The 20,511-nt window shown below is 35.7% G+C and overlaps 1 protein-coding gene across 1 annotated transcript in view; it reads left to right on the top strand.

Annotated features, from left to right (window-relative positions):
• The window catches only part of LOC111869671 (WD repeat-containing protein 48), a 26,335-nt gene extending 7,367 nt beyond the window's left edge, over positions 1-18,968 (top strand). Inside the window, exons 7-13 of the mRNA XM_023861362.2 lie at positions 1,512-1,700; positions 1,884-1,991; positions 3,033-3,135; positions 4,351-4,513; positions 5,376-5,567; positions 8,493-8,688; positions 10,057-18,968. Coding sequence (XP_023717130.1) covers positions 1,512-1,700; positions 1,884-1,991; positions 3,033-3,135; positions 4,351-4,513; positions 5,376-5,567; positions 8,493-8,688; positions 10,057-10,149 — 1,044 coding nt within the window. The 3' untranslated portion in view covers positions 10,150-18,968. The remainder of the gene's footprint in view (positions 1-1,511; positions 1,701-1,883; positions 1,992-3,032; positions 3,136-4,350; positions 4,514-5,375; positions 5,568-8,492; positions 8,689-10,056) is intronic.
• Positions 18,969-20,511: the final 1,543 nt, after the last annotated feature.

Raw genomic sequence — 20,511 nt, 5'->3', positions numbered from 1 at the left:
CCCCCCCCCCCAGTACCCATTAGATAAGGAGGGTGGATGGGGCCCGGAACTGATCTCGACGATGTGGAGAAAAGAAAATTCTCACCCCTATAGGGACTTGAACTCTGACCTCTTGGCTGTCCCGCCTGTTGCCAAAAACTATACCAGCTGCACTAGTTGATTTCAGAATGCATGCTTACCTGTAAGTGTATGCAGCCTAATTGTAATGAAATTCTTTATTGGGATCTGTCCTAACACAACAACTGCATGTTTCGTCTTTTAAAGCCATCATCAGACAAGTACGTGGTTACTACACTCACTATTGAACTGCATTTCAATGTAATGGTACAGTGGAGCTGGATACTTGACAACTGTTACACTATAATAATACAAGGTATAAAAATACAATAAAATTATGAAATTATTGTAAAATGGAAGTTATACAATAAAATATGATTAAAAACTATTCATGTAATGCTTCATAGTATGAAGTCAGTTGTTGCGATCTTGTTATTATATTCCAGCGGACGTATAGTGGTACATTCATAACTTGTATACATATAATTAACTGCTTGGAGCCCGTGGTGTCAGTGTAGTATTATTTGGTAGCTAAGGTGATATTGACCTAGACCGTTTCGTTGTTGTGTTACAATGGATCCCAATAAAGAATTTTATATAATAAACACAACAGGTTGCACCCAATGAAAAAAATAATGACTTCATTTCTGATGTACCCGGTTTGAATTCCAGCCAGGGCTAGATCAATTATAGAGCCTTGGAGACTCAGTTGCATGAAGGAAGATTACAGAAATGTATATTCATTTCATACCCTTAGTACATTCACACTAACATTGCATGGCATGTACCAAGTAGCACTGCCAGTCACTTTACACCTTTCTGGTGTTTTAGTATTCCACAGAAATGGTATGGGCACTGCTTTGTGTATTAAAATTGGCAAATAGTATGTTCTGTATATCATTAAATTTGTTACCAGATGCAATGTAAACTCACAGATGCACTTTGAGGACCAGGAGACATTCACCCATTCAAGGGGTGTTAGCTAATTGGTAGCTTTAATGCTTCTAGATGAATGAGACATTTTACTTTTTGGGCAACAGGTATACGTCTAAATGAAAGTTTTATGATAGTTTTCAGTAATTTGTTTTTAACGCTGTACTAATTCTGTATAAGTGGAGGATAAAAAAAGGTAAAGCTATCCCTGTAACAGGCCATTGAGGCCCATAGGGTTGTGAGATGTCGAGACTCACAAATTTTCTAGATGATCAGTTCACAGATGGCAGTGAGGTTGTCAGCCTTAGCACTGGCCACCCTTTATCCCCAGGGAGATTCCTGGTACTCATTTCTGTTAGAGGCTGAGTCAATCCCAGGGCCATAGTGAACCCAGAACCTTCTGGTTTGTGGCATCGTGCGTCAACCACCTATGTTACTGCGTGCTCCTGTGCATGGAAGTATACAGAATTGAATTTGTATGCCATCCTGTTAGAAGAAGTTAGTGAATTGTTTGCTTTTAGGCAATACCGAAGAGAGACTCTCAACTTGCTGATAATGGAGATGAAGAAATCCTAAAACCTCTTAGTCTAAAACCAGAGCTAGTAATCAAAGGCGGTCCTGCAGTACGGCATTATCATATCCTTAATGACAAACGGCACATCCTCACGAAGGACACTGAGAATAATGTTATGGTTTATGATGTACTCAAGGTAGGTAAGTTAAAAGGTGCCTTTTCTTCTTGTTTATAGTTAAGCATCTTATAAAATTTGTTTATGAACTTTCTGTCAAGTGCAGTGGAATCATTGACATGTACAGAATGAGAACTAGTGTTTTGTGATGTACAATGGTCACTGTGTATGATATGTTTACTCCAGTAATGTAAGTACTTCCAGGCTTGTAAACTAGATGACCTGGGTCAAGCTGACTTTGAAGAAGAAGTGAAGAAAAGATTTAAAATGGTGTATGTTCCAAATTGGTTCAATGTGGATTTGAAAACAGGGGTGAGTATATCTGGAGTTATAAATTATTTTTTCCTTTTATCTCATTAAAAGTATATGTTTAAAGTGAAAAGTGTGGACCTTAATGAATCCTAATTCTTATCTTACATATGAAGTACATGTAAAGTGATACAGACTAAAATGAAATTATCTGGCAACCTTCAGTGTAGATCCCCGATATGAAAATTAATTTAAATTCTTCAAGAAATTTCAGACATATAATTTTATAGCTGTATAATCAGTGTCCCCAGTAATGTACTCATGTCAAGGAACTTGTAATAATGTAGTTTTGTATGATTAAGTAGGTTTTTTTTTTCTTTCCAAAATTAATAGGAAGTAATTGTTCAGTTAAATTTGACACTGTTGACATAAACATATTGAATGTAGTAGTTCTGGAACTTTGGCTTCACATATGGGAGATCCCATGTTTAAATCTTTGCATAGAGACCAGCTACACTGAGATTTTTGCATGGATTTCCATAGTCTCTTCGTGGAGATAGTACCGGAAAATAGGTTGTAACTGCTTCCTTGCCAGTTCCTCATTTAGATTAATTTTGCTGTTCATCACTGTAACTTGTTGGGTTTGAACTGACTGGGTGTTCATTTCTTTCATGTTTCTTTGTTGATGTAATGACTTGATAAATAAATATGTGAGCAATAAATAAATTTATGAAAATAAGTTGAATGTATGAGGGGTAGGCCTTCTCGGCCCTTGCACCGCAACCTACAGTGGTCTGTTGTGCTTATGAAAATAAGTTAATTTGGTTTTATAGATTGATATTCTCCATATGAAGACAATACTGTGGTAATAATTTTATAAGATACATACATGTATAAATAGCATGTGAAACACTTAAATCAAGGAAATTTAGTTATTACACTGTGCATAACAGTGAAATATAAAGTAAGTAGGGTTACTGATGGGGACGATTTTGTATTGTATAAGATTTAATTGGTGTGATTACTTTTTAATATATTGATGACATAAACAGTGTCTTGCCACACTAAATAATATGGTGTTATAGTTACTTGTGATTGTTGCAGATGCTGACCATTCACCTAGGTCAGGATGAGAATGATTGTTTTTCTGCATGGGTGTCTGCGAGGGAAGCTGGTCTGGCTCCCAATGATATGGTAGATCAAAAAGGTATATAATTTTCATTTCTTTACCTTTTTTTTTTTTGTTTTATATATTTTTTACTTACTTCACTGTCCCCTCTGTCACTTCAGTTCTGGCATGGTCACCACAATTCATCCCGCCTTTGTCCCCATACCAATTCATTTTATCATCTTATGTTAGTTCAGTGTAATTTCAATTTAAATTTGATCATAATTCTTTCAGTTAAGCTTATAATATCTGGTACCAGTGAACCACAGAAGTTTAATATTATGTTTGAAATGTTGCAGTCATATTGATTTTCATATTGTAGAGATATTTAAGTAATAAGGCAGTTAATGCTATCATATTAGTCTGGGCAGCAGTAGCTCACAGCATTTGAAAATATATGAACCTCAAATTTTAGGTACAAAAAGTTGGGGTACTTTTTTGTTCCTTCCATTTTTCCTGCATGTTGTCTCACGCAGTATTCCTTTTAGAAGGTTATGTTAAGCAACTGCTAGATATAATATGAAGGAAAGATTGTATACATTAGTAGTGATTCTTGATTGATACTGTATAACCTAATGAAATGGGCAATTGCATATTGTCATGTGTATGGTGGTACGCATGACGAAAATGATGGCTTGTAGTTCAGATGATTTGATTTATTGGCACTTTGGTTACAATCTCTCATAATCACATTTACTACAGTGCTCTTGCTGCTTTACATTTTATAATTCACTGTTACATACACACTGGTCCTCTCCTGGTAATGCAAGTAAAACACAGGAACTAGCGCTTCAGATCACTCCAAATATTACACGTGAATACAGTCTTCTAATTGCACTTCAAATCTTCACAAGTTGATGAACCTTCGTGGCTGTCTCCTACCAAGAACTGAGAACTCTCACTCACTCTCCTTCTGGTTATAATTCTCTCTGAACTTGACGCTCACATCTCTTGTTATATAGCCACAGCACGGACCACATAAGAAACACAGTTCTATTGTTGGTGATGCAGACCACACAGAAAACACGCCACGTGATATCTCGTCAGTCTATTGGTGCACTGACTGTCGCCTAGCAACGAGCTGTATATAAACATTCATGTTATTGTTGTAACACACTCAAATGAAGGTTGGTTACAGGTCATTGCCTAGAAACGCTCTGGCTATCCACGTTATGTTATATTTATTTTTAGCAAAATATCTCTGTGTAGAGACACAGTTTCACTTAACGTATGGATCTGATTACTCTGTTGCAGTGAATTATGGTAATTTGCTGCTTCAAGCCTTGTTAGAACACTGGTGGAGACCTCTACAGGTGGACGAAGATACTGAATGTCAAGGAGACCATCAAGGAACAGGACAGACACGGGGAGGAAATGAATACTTCTCTGTACCTGGCCACACACCAGTAATATTTAGGTGTATCTCTCTTCCACCAAATTACATCTAAATAACTTGTTCATTATTCCAAATGTTATGGTATACTTTTTGTATCTGAGTAGGATATCCTGGATTTGAATCTAGTCTTGGAGGCAGTGCACTTAGACTGAAATATTCTCTGGTTTTCCTTATTCCCTCCAGAGAAATTCTGGGATTGTACCATGGAATAGAACACTACTATTTTGCAATTCACTATTCACATTCACATTCTTCATTCACATGGGCACTGTGAATGAAGAATCATTAGATAAACCAGTAAAAATCCCACATTTGCTTGTGTGGAACCCACAGACTCATCAGAGTTTAACAAGAAATTCTCAGTGCACCAGAAATATGCTTGCCCATTTTCAGTGGGTAAGTACACTTCTAGCATTTGTCTGAAATCATTAAAAATGGTAAATTATTGATTAGAATGTATAGGATCCATCAGCAAATTCAATGCATATTACAATCCATTCCTGTAACATGACATAACATTTTTCCTGAATCATTTGACTCCCAAGTTAACAGGTGATTGACCAAAAGTTCTGCAAGACTGGAGTGAAATGAGACAAGATTGTTATGGACATACACTGAAAGCTCAACTTTGTTGAGTCCTTGTACTTACCTTTGAAGAAACTATAAAGAACATGTTAAAAGAATTAGCTCTGGTAGGCATCCATGAAAATTATAAAACATCAACAAAGAGGAATAAATTGCTTAGGAATATCTCTAAGGAGATGAAGAGATTCTGCTTTTTTCAGTTTTTGGATGTCCTATCATAGTATGTTTTGACCTTATATGCACAGTTTTTGCATTGTTTTTCATGTATTTAAATATTAATAATTTTCTTTCTTTCCAGTGAGGTTGGAGGTCGGACACTGTATCGTTTGCTCGTCAGGGATGCTGGGGGAGAGACTGAAGGTGTTCTGCTCAATGAGACTGTGCCTCCTTGGGTAGTGGATATTGTTGTAGAGAAAAACTTGCCAAAATTTATAAAAATCCCCTTCTACTTACAACCGCATGTATCATCAGGCGTTAAAAGCCTTAAGAAGTGAGTAATTTGATCAGAATGTGCTTTCTGTGGTCAGTGTATGCATGTTACAGCATGGTTACCTTTGCTAGGATGAATGAATGAATGAATGAATGAATGAATGTATAAGGGGTGGGCCTTCTTGGCCCTTGCACCGCGACCGCAGTGATCTGTTGTGCCTTGTGGCTAGGATATGATACTTTTCTGTTGGCAGTAGCTTTCTGGACTCCTCATGTTTACTCTGTATGACTGAAACTATCATATTAATTCACATAATTCATGCACATTCTCTAGATTTTGAATCATAAAGTTGGGGAGCATAAGTTAACTCCTGAATAAGAAGTTTCTTGAAAATATTTTTGGTTATTCAGGTGGTCAAGAAATTCCTTCTTATATGGAACTTGTGATTTCATTATCATTTTTACAAACAAACTAAGGTGTCTGTGGTGGTAGTGAGTACGGAATGGAGCGGTGGAAAGAATGAAAGGACTTGAAACAAGTGTGTCTTGGTTCAGTTATGTACATGGCTGTATAATGTCTGATTTTGCAAACATGATTCATTTATTAAAATTCATTATATACATTTTTTCAGTTAATATCTTTTCAATTTAGCTGTCCAAAAAGTTAAGAGGAAAGATGTGATAAGCTAACAACCCTCTGCTATCAAGAAACCTGAAGGTCCATCATGGCAATGGCAGTTTGCCACTAATGATTATTCTCTTGTCTTCCAAACATTTTTTTTTTCTTCATATCTCTGCATTCATGTATATGCATAGCCCATCCTCCGGTATGCTAATGTGATTTTAAGGAAAGAACATAAATGTTTGGAGATGTGGCATTCAGAGGACAAGGAAACTAAATCTTACTTAAGGGAAATTTATGTAAAAGGTAAGGTAAAGTTGTCCTTGTGCTTAACTGATAAAGCACTGCGCCATGAAGATGTATGAGGGAGTGGATGTATAGGTCCACATTTTCTTGACCTGAGCACTAGCTGGAGGTGAGTGGTCAGCTTCACATCCCTGCCGCTTTACCCCCAGGGAAAGAGCCCCTAGTACCCATTGGATAGGAGGCTGGATGGGCCCCAGAGTCAGTCTGGATGATGTGGAATAGAGAAAATTTTTGACCCTACCAGGACTTGGAACTGTGACCCCTCAGTCATCCAGCCCGTAGCCAGCCGCTATACCGACTATGCTATCCTGGCCTTCCAGGAAATATATGTATACATCAAAGTTGTTACTGAAAATGTGCAGAATATCAAGTTTTCTGGTTCATTTAATGGAAACGTCCAAAATGACACATATTTTGTTCACTGAACAGATTTAAATATTACCTTTGGTATCCATGCAGAACTGATGATTAATTACACTTTTTTTTCCAGGACTTCATGTGTTAAGGTAGGCATTCTTTTTGGCTTTGCCAGATGTTATATTGGGATAATATTGTGATCATGATGTGTGGTTTCTATATGTTCTGTGAAACCTAATATTTTCCATTATTTCAAATACAGGGTTATTAAAAAAGAATGAACCGATTTTATTATGCAATATTTTATTAAAGGAAAGTAATACAAAACTCCAGCCAAGTCACAAGGATTCTACTCACAATCAACTTTTATTTCCTGTCTTACAAGTGTTCAGTGTGGCCACCACCTGCAGCAAGGGCAACATCAATACGATAAGAGAATTCCTCCCAGGCGCGTATCAGCATATCACGATGCACTGAGTTAATCGCTGTTGTTATTCGATGTTTAAGGTCATCGAGGTTAGTGGGTAGTGGTGGAACATAAACATGATCTTTTACATATCCCCATAAGAAGAAATCACACACGGTGAGGTCTGGCGATCTCGCAGGCCAAGCACAAAGAGCAAGGTCTTGGGCGCACTTCCGACCAATCCATCGCTGGGGCACTTTTTCATTTAAATTTAAAGTTCCAGGGGTACCCGCCCTATGTCTATAGTGCTGCAGCGACTACTTCTTGTTTTCAGCACTCTTCAGGTATTATTCTGTATAGGCTCCCTGTGTGTTTGCCGCTGCTTATCTTTAATACGTGTATTAAAGTTAATTAATTATTAATACATATTAAAGATAAGCAGCAGCATGCACACAGGGAGCCTACACAGAATAATACCTGAACAGTGCTGAAAACAAGAATTAGCCACTGCAGCACTATAGACATAGGGCGGGTACCCCTGAGAATTTTAAATTTTAAAATTTGAAAAAATTTTAAATTTTAAAATTTAAAAACATTTTAAAGAAATTTTTAAATTTGAATTGAAGATTTTAAAAGTGCCAGTTTTTCAAAATCAAATTGACGTGTGTAGGTTAACAAAGATTTTGTACATATCTGACATATCAGCGGGGAGGATTCTGATATATCGAAACCTGTTAGCAACAGAGAAATGAACAACTGGGAAGACTAGTGTTTTTTAAACTTTAAACTACGTGCAGTGTAGCAGCTACATGAGAGTATACACCTGATGATGGCCATTTGCGGCCGAAACGTAGTGTAGAAGAAAGGAAGACGAAAGAACTACAATAAATTGTTGCGTTTATGACGGAGTTTGTGTCATATATTGTGTAGAGTGTAACAGGATGCTTAGATATGATATTCTTTTACTTCACTGATTACTTTAAATTTTTTACAAACATTCAAGAATACAAGTATTCTTAAAATTTCCTTTTTAATAATGAATTCTGCCACGAAATAAAATGCTTGAAACTGAAAGAAGTTTGTATTATGTATGTGATATCTCAGTTCAGGTTTAATAACATGTACATTAATTGGAATTAAGTATGTTAATGATGAAGGATACTGTAGCAGAGTTTCACTCCATGTATTTAGAATTCGTGCAGTGGACGTATTTCAAGTTGTCTATGAAAGGGATGAATGTCACCCCTGTGCTCTTCTTCTTGTCTCTTTTAAGACAAAAGTACGAAACATTTCAGAGACCGTTTGATTGCCAATGACTTCATCCAGGTCCGTAAGGTGGCTGAACATGTGTATGAGAAGGTGCTGGGAGCAGGTTCAGAGTCTGGTTCTGTAGCAGGTCCAAGTTCCCCTGGGACAGAACGCACTGATCCTGAGCGCCAGGAAACCGGTTCTATAACTGAAGATAGGGTTGAACTCCTTTGTAATGACCAGGTATCTTTTTCATTCAGTGAACTTGCTTATTTGGAATAGTTTCTTCTCATATTCTAATAATGTACTACATATCGTGTTTGGAATTCATTGTGCAACATCAGTAGAGTTGTATTGTTTTTAAAGACATTCTGAAAGTGTAGTATGGCATTCTTTGCCAGTTGGTGTATTTATTATTGTTGAGACAAGGGAGTATGCATTTTTTATGAGGAATGTTTGCCAGATTTTAAATTTTTAATTTAAAAATTATGATCTCTAAACTCCATGTTCTGTAAATAGAATCTAGTGTTAAGCTAATGAAACTAAAGGGAACATTTTGTTGAACATGTTCTGGGCACTATCAGTACCTTCTGAATTTATTTGGTGCACAGATGTATAAAATTTGAAGTATACCTTTTTATTATATATACATACAGATCAACGAGTGTGAATTTCCTTTTTGGGGGGGAGCAGTGTGTCTGAATACTAAACTAATGAAACTCTAAAATTGAGGAAATTTATCACTGAAGTTATTGTCTTGGGACAATTGAAATTGAGTATTAAATAAGGGAAAACCTTAAATCTTGGAATATTATATGGGGGTTCCAGTGTAAATGGTAATCTTGTTATAGTACAAAATCCTGTAATGAGATGTTTCTTTCTTGTGTATGTGGAAATACGCGTAGAGTCGCTAAAGTATATGTGTAATCACCAAGTGAAAGTTTTGATAGTGTTCTTTGACTTGCATATCAGTTGGAACTAATTTTATGTATATATGTGAGTATGCATGTGCGTGCAGAGGATGTGTGTGTGTGTGTGCACGCTCATGCATGTGTTTTTTTTAAGTTCATATTTAATATTTAGCTATTGTATATTAAAAAGTATGGTCTTCAGGGTTGTAATGCCACGTAAAAAGTTCACCATTTTAGAGGAACATATCCTCCCCATCTTCAGGGTCCAAGAGTAAGCCAGACAGATAACTATCAAGAAGCAGGCAGCAAGCAGAGTATGCCTCATGCAGGTTTCTTGCTTGACTTACTCTTTGACCCTGATGATGGAGGCAGTGTATTCCTCTGAAATATCATGCGTTTTATGAACTATGTGGCATTACAACCAAGAAGACCATATTCTTCATAGTTGATTGCTGTGAGAACTTATTTTGACATGATTCCTTTAAAGTTGTTACCCTTTCTGTTAGCTAATGTTGACATAATAGTGAACACCTATGCTCTCAAAACTCACCATCTTCTATATATTGTGTTATATTCCAGCACTGGCTCTTGTACAGGTGCAGTGTTTTTCAAATAAACTTCTGGCATAGAGTCTGCTCAGAATAAATTTACATATATTTGGAATAGTAACATGTTCCTAATGATATCTTGCCTTTGGTAGGTTTTGGATTCCAATATGGATTTGCGGACCGTAAGACATTTCATCTGGAAGTCTTCAGCTGACCTGACATTGTATTACCGTCCTCTGAAATAGGATCGGAGCTGTCCAGGAGTGTCCTGGCTCATTGGTAAGAGAAGTAGTTGATGACCAGGTTATAAAACCTTCTGTTGTTACTACCAGGGCATGCAGTGATTTCCTGGGGAGAAGAAAGCAACAATGCATTGAGAATTGTATCAAAAAGAAAATACTTGGTATAGTTTTGTTGCTAGAAAAATATAACAAGGGAGGAGAGAAAATTTGAGAACTGAATATATATGGAATTATGGGAAATTATATTTAATGGTGGGAGATCTCATTTTGTGGGAATGTATATTAGGGATGGAGTAGATGTTCATAATGCAAATAAAAGAAGTTAGATATATATGTAAGAAATGTCATTCTACAGGGTTATTACAAATGAAATATACATTTTTAGAAATTTATTCTGAATGAACTAATTGTCTTGTGAAAGTTATATTATTGTCAGTTGAAACAATAATTGAAATAGCTTTGTGTTTGAAGTTGGAAAAAGGTTTAGGTTAAGAAGACAAACATTAAGGTTCTTCTAAATGCATATAAAGAGTTTCTGGGAGATCAATTGGCCATGAATGTATTGCATCATTATCAACTGAAGTCAGTGACTTCAAATTTTGAATCTGAGAAACCATTCATTACTGGCAAAAGGAACATGGCAAAAAGTTTGGAATGGTGTCCTGCATCATTTGGAAGTTATCAGTAAAACTCATATGAGTATCTGTGATGTAAAAGAAATGCTTCCATTTGCATTGATGCTAATATAACTTGCAGTTTGTTCAGAATGAATTAGAACTATATACTTCATTTGTAATTGACCTGTATATGAATAGGTATTGGAAGGGTCAAATTGTATGGACTGAAGACACTTACAGTGTTAGTATTGACTCTCTTGTCTTCCCTTATTTTAGTACTGCAAGACTGTATTGAAAGTAGAATGAGAATTGTATTATTTTCAAATAAATTATTAATTAATTGGAATAAGTAATCAATCCAGGCAGTAGAAGTGCTGTTCACAGTATTCAACACTAAATGTATGTATGTCTGTAGAAATGCATATAATCAAAACGAGAAATACTGATAAGGGAGGAAGCATAAAATTATGTTGCAGTGACAGGAAGAAATAGATCACTGAAAATACTAATGGTTGTAAAAATACTGTATTTTCCTGATAAATCTGATACCAAGCTTATAAGCATGAAAAAAGAAAACTATAAAAAAAAATCTGTTTTACAGTTGTAGCTGAGCTAGAGAAGCTACTGACCATGCATTGGATGGCAAGGGTTTGATCGCTGGGAGGGATTTTGGGAGTCTTTTCTTTAGAACCATGTCTGAGATAGCTCTGGGAGTTGATTCAGCTTGACATATGGGGAAATGGGCCCTTTTCCTAATTGTAAAGGTGACCACAGAACAACATAATGTGCCAGCTGTTGATGTCAAGACAATACTAGCAAAGCTGATGCATAAATTTCAAAATATCTGAGAAATGTGATACAGCTGTTTGGGCAGAGCAGCTGATTGTATCTTAGTGGTGATCATATTTATCAGTAGGTTAATAATTGCTGTGTATGAATATATTAGCGACTAAAATGTGCATTTGATTTGTTTTTACAATATTTGACGTTTCACTCATGGTCCCACATCTCTGGCTAAAATATAAGTTTAAATTTTCTGTCTGGATGTTTGTAAGTCCTTTATTTCTTCCTGTGTGTACAATATTAATTTTAAGTGTGCAAAATTAGTATTTTCATAGTAAAATATTCTCAGACTACTATATGAATGTTAGTTAATGTGGTATTCATAGAAGTTTGTGTCTGTTTTAGTACTGATAATATGACTGTTTACAACTTTATTCTGAAAATTCTGTTACTTTTAGGACCATCATGATGATATTTTGTTGTATTACAATTTAATGATGTATATTGAATCATAATTACATTCTGACATCTCATTGCTTCATTGTTTTTGTCATTTAGTTTAAAAGTGATGATTGAATTATCCATCACCAGAAGTTCACAATAATCCTGACTATGTGTGTTTATGAAAATAAATTTGTTATTATTATTTGATTTATATGAATAATTATGAGTATAAATTTTGTACTGCATGCAGCAATATCAATAATACCGACTCCATATATTCATAAAATTTAAGATAGCGACATGTTAAAGAAAGTATCCATTTTTATGTTGCATAATTTGTCACTAACGTAAAAAGAAAGCTTTAGTGCCATAAGTGCAAATTACCACACAGTCTACCTTATATACTGTTTATAGTTAGAATGAACAAGTGAATCCCCAACACAATGTCTGTAGGATTGAGGTTCTCAGATTGTTGGTTATGTAGAGTTCTGTCTTCTGGGATATAACTCCGTGTAGTTCATTAAAGTCAACTAATGCTTCAGAGGAATGTGTCCCCACATCTCATCTGCAGGATTAGTCAATCAAGAAACTAGCATGAAGCAAGCAGAACTCTGAAGGTAGGGTCAAAATGTTCCTCTGAAATATCAGTTGACTTTCAGCAGACTACATGATGTTCTGTTACAGAATGCAGAACTCTTCAGCAGAATGTATATCATTTTATTTTGCAAATATTTTCTGTCTATTCATAATTTCATACAGTACTGTGCATGCAGCATGTCCATATTGTTTGCCAAACTGTCGATTTCCTGTTAGATAGTCGTTACACAGTGAAACAAAGATACAGCATATTCTTAAGGAATTTCAACATTCTATTTCAGTACCCGGCCTAAACACACTCAATGCTTAATATTATTTGTATAAAATCATTAACCATAGTATGTAAATATTATAAGACTTTAATTTTTTAGATATGAAAATGGAGAAGAAACTTGTGTTATTTTTGGGTTGATGCATTCTTGACAATTTTTTCTCTGTCACCATGTCCATAACTGCTCTGGAGTCCACTAATGGTTATCCTTGGGCAAAAGCAGCTGAAGGGTGAAGGTGACTGCTGTAGGCTGTATAATTTATGGAGTTTTACATCCTGTCTGCTTTTTGATCTCTTTGCGTGGTACTTGACACAAGGGAAACTGTATCTTCCCCATCTCAATTTGATGTTTTTTAATTTAATTAATGAAAATTTCTTAGCCAGGATAGCTTAGTCAGTACAGCAACTAGGTAATGGGCTGGACAGCTGAGGAATCAATGTTCAGTTCCCAACAGGAGCCAGAGATTTTCTCTTCTCCATAGCATCCAGACTGGCCCTGGAACCCATAAACCCACCCAGTCCTATGACAATGGGTGCCAGAGTCTGTTTCCCCAGGCATAAAATGGCAGGGGCTTGAAGCTGACCACTCACTTCTTTCTAGTGTCAAGGTTAAATATGGTGGACCTCGATTAAGTATATGGATAATTTTACCTCCATATTTAGTGAAAGTTCAAAATCTCAGGGAATGGAATGTCTGAAAATAGTGCTGTGATATAGGTACATTCCACATAAAAATGGGATATCTTTCCACTATAATCTTATGTTTCTCTTAATCATGCAAGATAGATTCTAGATGGAATCTTATAAGTTTCCTCTCCATATAAAATTTGAACCATCCTGACGTCATCACATCAGCATACCATTACACAAAACTTACATGAAAGAATGCACAAATAACTTTTGTTTGATACTGAAGTCTGAAAAAATTTGCATATACAAACAGTTAACTATTTTGCTGTGCAATTATTGACATACTTTTGGACAAATGATCTCTGTTATTTTCTTTTTGGTCAGTGTACAGCGTAATGTATTCAGAAAGATATTTTTATCTGCCAGCAACAAATGTATTACTCTTCAATGAATAGTTCCTGTTCTTATTCATATAATTATGGCATTATATAAGACCAGTTGCTGAATGGTTGTATTGCTGATAATTGATATTAGCACCAAGAAAATCTTTTCCATTTAACTTCACACAATTACTGCATTATAATTACATATTTGTAAGTTGATAAAAGTAATTTTTTTAAAGAAAGCTAAGCTGATGCAAGTATGTTTATCTTCAGAAGGTAACATTGTACTGTAAACATGTTTTAAATTAGCTGGAGTATAAGTTAAAAAATCTTTTCAAGGCTGTAGTTTAAGTATTTTAATTATGATTCTGTACTATTTCATAGATGATTTTGTGTACCAATAGCTCCAAGTACATGTTTGGAATGTGAGGTCATTGAGCTCTTGTTGATGACATGAAGTTGTTATTCTCAAATGAAAGCTCATATGTAAGGCAAGAAATTATTAACTAACCCCTATCATTCCTAAGAAAATAAATGACTTCTTTTCCATATTTTCATGGTTACTTTTTATTTTATATTGTTAAAATTAACAAACAGTTTGGTTTCTGAATTCTAAAGATAACAGAAGAGGTTTCATTTATTTAACAAATAGCAAACATATTTAAGTGAGAAAAGAATTATGTTCTTAAACAGTTAAAGGGTTTAAAAATGTAACCCTTCCAGTACTAAGTAGAAGGCTCCAATGTATAAGCCTGTGGTGGTAAATTCCAGAATGATATGTAAATGGTGGAAAATAATCTTAATATGGAAAGTAACATGAAAATAAAAATATAAAGATTTAAAATAATCAGTAGTGAAGGTTGCATTTGTCTATGTTATTAAATTTTGTTCATTTTTATGTTGCTTCTGATAATTTGTATTAAGCATGTAGAATTGGTGAAGATGATGATAATCAAAATATGTAATGGAGTAAATGGGTAATTTAGGATATTACATAATGAGGAACTTCATGGTTTATTCAGGTCACCTAGTATTAGATAATGAAATCTATTTTCATGTATTTGTTTATGGTTTTAGATAATGACATTTTTAAAAGTTCAAATTACATAGGGTCAAATAATTTTATAGTGAATAATGAATTTGACAGGATGTGGAAGGAAACAGACTTGTCCTATGTGCAGTTTCAGATTCTCAACAGTGATGAGTATAGTGAGGACTTTAAACTGGGATGAGATACCATGTAGTTGGTAGAAGTTTACCAGAGTTTTTGAGGAACGTACGTCCTCCATCTTAAGATTCAAAGCCAAGCAAGCAGCACTAACTTCTATCAGACTACACGGTGTCAAATCCCATAAAATAGTATTGTTCACAGGTATGGCCTATTTTAAGATAACTTCCTGACATTTATGTGGGAGGGGCCAGAGTCAATATTGAAAATCTTAGTCAGAATTGCTGATCCCTGGACTAAGATTTGAAATCAAGACCTTGGAATACAAAGCAGGAATGTGAAAAACTTGTTAGCAGTATGTGGTACTGAAAATTAGAAGATTGACATGGGCTGTGTGTGTGTGTGTGTGTAGCTTTTTTTTTTTTATTATTATTTGATGGCTGCTATGAGATGTAAGCAAAATATTACAAAGACTGGTTCGCTTGAACTAACAATCTGTTTTAATTTGACACTAAGTTACTAAGATTATATGAAGTTAAATTCACCCATCGGATCCCTCAGCTGTCAGGCTGCTTGGCTAGTTCGTAAGGTTTGGTCCGTTTGAGTCACCTAGTTAGGTTTCCTACATTTAGGAGCTTGGACGCTTCTTCATTGACGTGTTGTCGAAGTCGGTTTTCATGTTAGGTGGTGTATCTTGCAATAATGGATGCGACTGTTTCGACATCGAGGTCTCGATGGAGGTCCCTGTTGCGTACACACCAGGGCGCATCTGCTGTGCGTCTTAGTACTTTGTTCTGGTATCGTTGGATTACTTTGATGTTGCATTTTTTCGCACATCCCCATAATTGGATGCCATATGTCCGGACTGGTCACAGCATTTGTTTATACAGGAGCAGCTTGTACATTGACAGTTCTGATCGACGTCCGATCAGCCAGTACATTTTTCGAAATTTGATTTGCATTTCCTCTTGCTTCCTCTTAATATGCTCCCTCCATCGGAGTTTAGCATCAAGTATCATTCCGAGGTACTTTGCTGTGTTGGCAGGTGGTATTCTTACTCCATTTAGTGAGATTGGTCGCTGATTAATATTTTGGTTGCTGTACGTATATTTGGTTTCATTGAGCTTGATATGCCATTTACGTGTCCAGATGGTGATATTATCAGCTGCTGATTGCAGTTTTGTTGTTGATTCCTTGAATGTGTTTCCTGTCGCCATCGCTGCGGTGTCATCTGCAAATGTGGCAATCATGCAGTTTGGTGTTTGTGGTGCATCATTGATATAAAGTAAATAGAGGACCAGTCCCAGATCGCTTCGGCTCGGATTTCTTTTAATTCTGAATATGTATCTTCGTGTTTGATGCGAAATTTTCGCTCCTTTATGTATGATTTGAGTAGCTGATAGTACGAATCAGGAAGAATCGATTTTAGTTTATGTATCAGGCCGTTGTGCCATACTCAATCAAATGCTTGTGCTATGTCGAGAAATATTGTTGAGCATACTTTTTTATCTTCAAGAGATTTTTCTATGACATCGGTTATTCTGTGCACTTGGTCAATAGTTGAGTGCTTACTGTGAAACCCAAACTGGTGGGATGGGACAAGTTGGTATTTTTCGATGTTTGGTTTGAGATGTTTCAGGATCAGTTTTTCGAACAGCTTCGACATAATCTGTAACAGTGCAATTGGCCGATATGATTCTACTTCATTGTGGTTTTTACCAGGTTTTGGTATCATAATTATTTCTGACATTTTCCAAGATGCTGGTATGTGCTTTAGTCTGATTGAGGCATTGATTAGTGTGGTTAGTTTTACTAAGGCTTTTCTTTGAAGTTTTTTAATAATTGTACCTGTGATCATATCAAAGCTAGGGGCTTTCTTCGGGTTGAGGTTTGTACGAATTTCTTCAGCTACTTCTTTTGGTGTGACTAGCGGGATTGCGTCCTCATAGTCGTTTGGGCCGAGTTCAGGCAGTTCGTCTGGTCCTGGGTTAGGCAGGAACCTGCTTCTGAGGTGTTCCGCAAACGTTTCTACTTTAGCGTTGTTATTGCGGGCCCACTGTCCATCAGTTTTCAGACTGGGGTTACCTGTGTGATAGGGTGTTTGAGGTACTTCGTGCTTTCCACAGGGAGTATTCCTTGCTATGATGCATTTTAGGAGTGGGATCCCAGTTCGAAATTGATCACTTGGAAGACTGAGAAGGGAATGTGTCTTATAGAATTAGATTGTGATAATGAGCAGAGGGTGGAGCTGGCTGAGGATGATAATGGCATTGACATCTAAGAATTTAGAAGGAATGAGCAGAGACAAGAACTTTGACTAACATGATGTAATTTCTAAAGATGCTAAGCTGATACTTGATTGTGGTTAGCTTAGTTGATAAAGAAGTTTCTTCTTATTTAAATCTTTACTTCTTTGTGGGTCATTGATGAATTTTCAGAAAGAATGTTATTTCTGTGTACATTATCCTACTCAGGGTAGCTCTTTGGCCTAGTCAAGCTTGTGCCCACTGGGTATGTTTGGATATATGGCCTCATTTGAAATTGTTTATGTAATCATCTAGTGCTGAGTACTTGTGGAGCCTTACCTGTATGCCCATCTCCAAGCCATCATTACAGTGCATAGCCATATTCATATCTGCTGATTATATATGGATGATCTCTGATCAAAGTAAGAGAAATGCCAAGGCCCAACTACTGAAATAAAAATAGTTTAAGTAAGTCCTACTGTATTTTACTGAAAAATATAAGAAATATATGCATTGAATATGCCTAGATCATTTCTATTGCAGCTGCTTAATTTCAGGTAGTTTCTCTAATGATTTCAGTCTCCCACAAAAGAAAACTAAAGTTATATTTCTGAATAAAGAGAACATAATTAAAGAGAAGTGAACCAACAAAAGAATGAGAAAAATTATTCACTGAGGAACTTTATGATAGTGCCCTGCATATTTTTCAGTCATTGGAAAATGAGCTTTGAGGATGTTAACTGATTCAGGGTAGTTAAATGGTAGGCTTATGTGATGTTAAGTGAACACAGTTTTTTCTTCAGCAATTGAGTATTTTATTGGCTGTTCAAAATGTACCTTACCAGGAAGTCGTTTACTTAATTTCTGTATTATTTGTTATTAATTTTGGTTAGCTACATGGATGGGTTTATCAGAATTATAAGCATCGTCTCTCAGCTGACTAAGCAGGGGTACCCATTAGCTTTCTGCTGGCAATATTATATCTGAGAAAACAGTTTCATATACAATATAAGCCTTGCGTTATAATGAGGTGTGGAAAAATAAACACATTGCTGTTCAGACATATTTCCATTTTATTGACACTTTCCCCAAAGAATAGTACGGAACAGTTACTCGGGCCACCCGTCACTTGTGGAGGGATGTACAGTCACTGGAACTAAGTAACGCATGTGTTTGAATGTAAGCAAGGTCTAACTGCAATGAAATTTGTTTTTTCTGGATTAGTGATGAAACTGTCATATTTGTAATGTACTTTTGTAGTCAAAAAATTCCTCAGTCTCTCTCTCAAATCATTTTTCTCATTTTACTGCTTCTGACTGGCTCTGTTGTATAAACATTGTACTCTGTTATTTGCAGCATTTTATGTATCTACATCAGATAATGGCCGATGTTATTGGAGGAAACTGCAATAGCAAATTCCTTTATAGTATTAATAATTAGTGTACAAATGGCAAACCATATCTAGTAATTTCTATATGCTAATTTTTCTCATAAGAAATACTGGAATTTGATTTAATTTTATTATTAGAGGTGTGCTTATGTAAAATGATTGTATAAAATGTACATAGGGTATAATAGACTCTTGTGACTTAGCTAATATTTTATAAATATTTAAAAGAAATCAGTAATAATGAAAGCTAATTGATAAGATTGTAAATAAAATAAAAAATTCTTTATCTCTGATTCCCCATTAAATCATATCTGCACCATCATTCTAGCTCAGCTCCCAACACTGACTTAGTTACCAAAAATCAGACATTCCAATGTAGTGGTTAGCATTCTGCTTTGTATTATGGAGGTTGTGGATTCAAAAGCCAGCTTGGAAATCAGCTGTCCTGAATGGTTTTGGGCTTTTCATCAATTTCTCCAGACAAATGCCAGAATAATACAATAAAACCTATTTATAATGGACTTAACAGGGCATCTGAAAATATTTGTTTCTGTCCAACACCAGCACATTTCCAGATAATGACTGGAAAAGGCATAATTCCATAATATACCATATTTACGCATGTATAGGCCGCACATTTTTTGCCAAAAATTCAAGAGGAAAACTGGGGTGCGGCTTATATTCGAAATATTCGAAATCACACGTCATTTAAAGAAAATTATGTTCATAATTAGTAATACAGCGTGTAATACTCTGAAATACAAGAGGAAAACTGGTATTTTTTCTATAATTTCTGTCTGAAAATTGTGCTGCGGCCTATACACGCATGTGGCCTATACATGCTTAAATACGGTAATACACAGAATTTCCAGGGACACTTTTTGGGGTTTATTAACTTACTGTAAAATGGGAACAAAGGAGTAATGCAAAGTTGATGAAAGCTTCCCATATTGAATTTCAGTTAAATCTCTGTATGCTTTTATGGGATATGTGGAAAATTCTGTATATGGCCTTATGCAAAATAAGCTTTATTATTATTTGACAATTTTTATTGGAAGTCCTCCATACTGGATTTCAACAAAATCTGTGAATGTGATATATGGCTTGTAAGTAAATCAGGCCTTCCTAGGGATCAGTATGGTTGAATATAAGAATTGTTTATTTGGTTGGTTTCCAATGGCTGCATTTGGGATCATTTAACCCATTTTGCTTCTTGCTTCCCAATAGAGAGCACTCAAGTTCTTGCTTTGTGGCATCTGGAAGAAGTTTGCACTTTTCTTTTGGGAAGCTTTGCCTGGTTTGTTGTTCATTTTGCACTACCCAGGGGACATGTATGACTTGAAGAATGTCACGGACACAAGCAACCTTGTCCCCCATTTGGTGGAAGTTCCTACAGTAGCACACACTGTGAGACTATTTGTCAAATAGATTGAAAAGTGCTATATAGGCTCATAAAACAAGTTTGTCTAAAGGTTCAGTATGGTTGAAAATCAGAATTTCCTCACCACTTTTCACAGAAGTATTCTAGGTGTTGTCATTTCTGGTGGCTTCCTTAGCCAATTCTTTGACCATGAAGTTGGGAGTACTACATTTCTCTGAAACAGTGGTGAACTTCTGGGCTACGCAGCGTCACATCCCAGAAGATAGTACTCTCCATTATGAATGTGTTTCTGTGTGGTTCATTTTAAGAGCCTCTTGTTTAATGGTCTATGTGATCTTGAGATCTTAGACCTTGTTTTAAACATTATATGTGGCACTTTATACTTCTCTTTCCATCGGCAATTTTAATTTACTTAAATGCATTTTTAAAGATGTTACAGACAGCATTCCACTTAA

Source organism: Cryptotermes secundus, unplaced genomic scaffold (genome assembly GCF_002891405.2).
Source record: "Cryptotermes secundus unplaced genomic scaffold, Csec_1.0 scaffold1072, whole genome shotgun sequence".
Taxonomy (NCBI): domain Eukaryota; kingdom Metazoa; phylum Arthropoda; class Insecta; order Blattodea; family Kalotermitidae; genus Cryptotermes; species Cryptotermes secundus.
The sequence above is the reverse complement of the archived record's forward strand: the minus strand, read 5'-3'. Positions and strand labels throughout refer to the sequence as shown.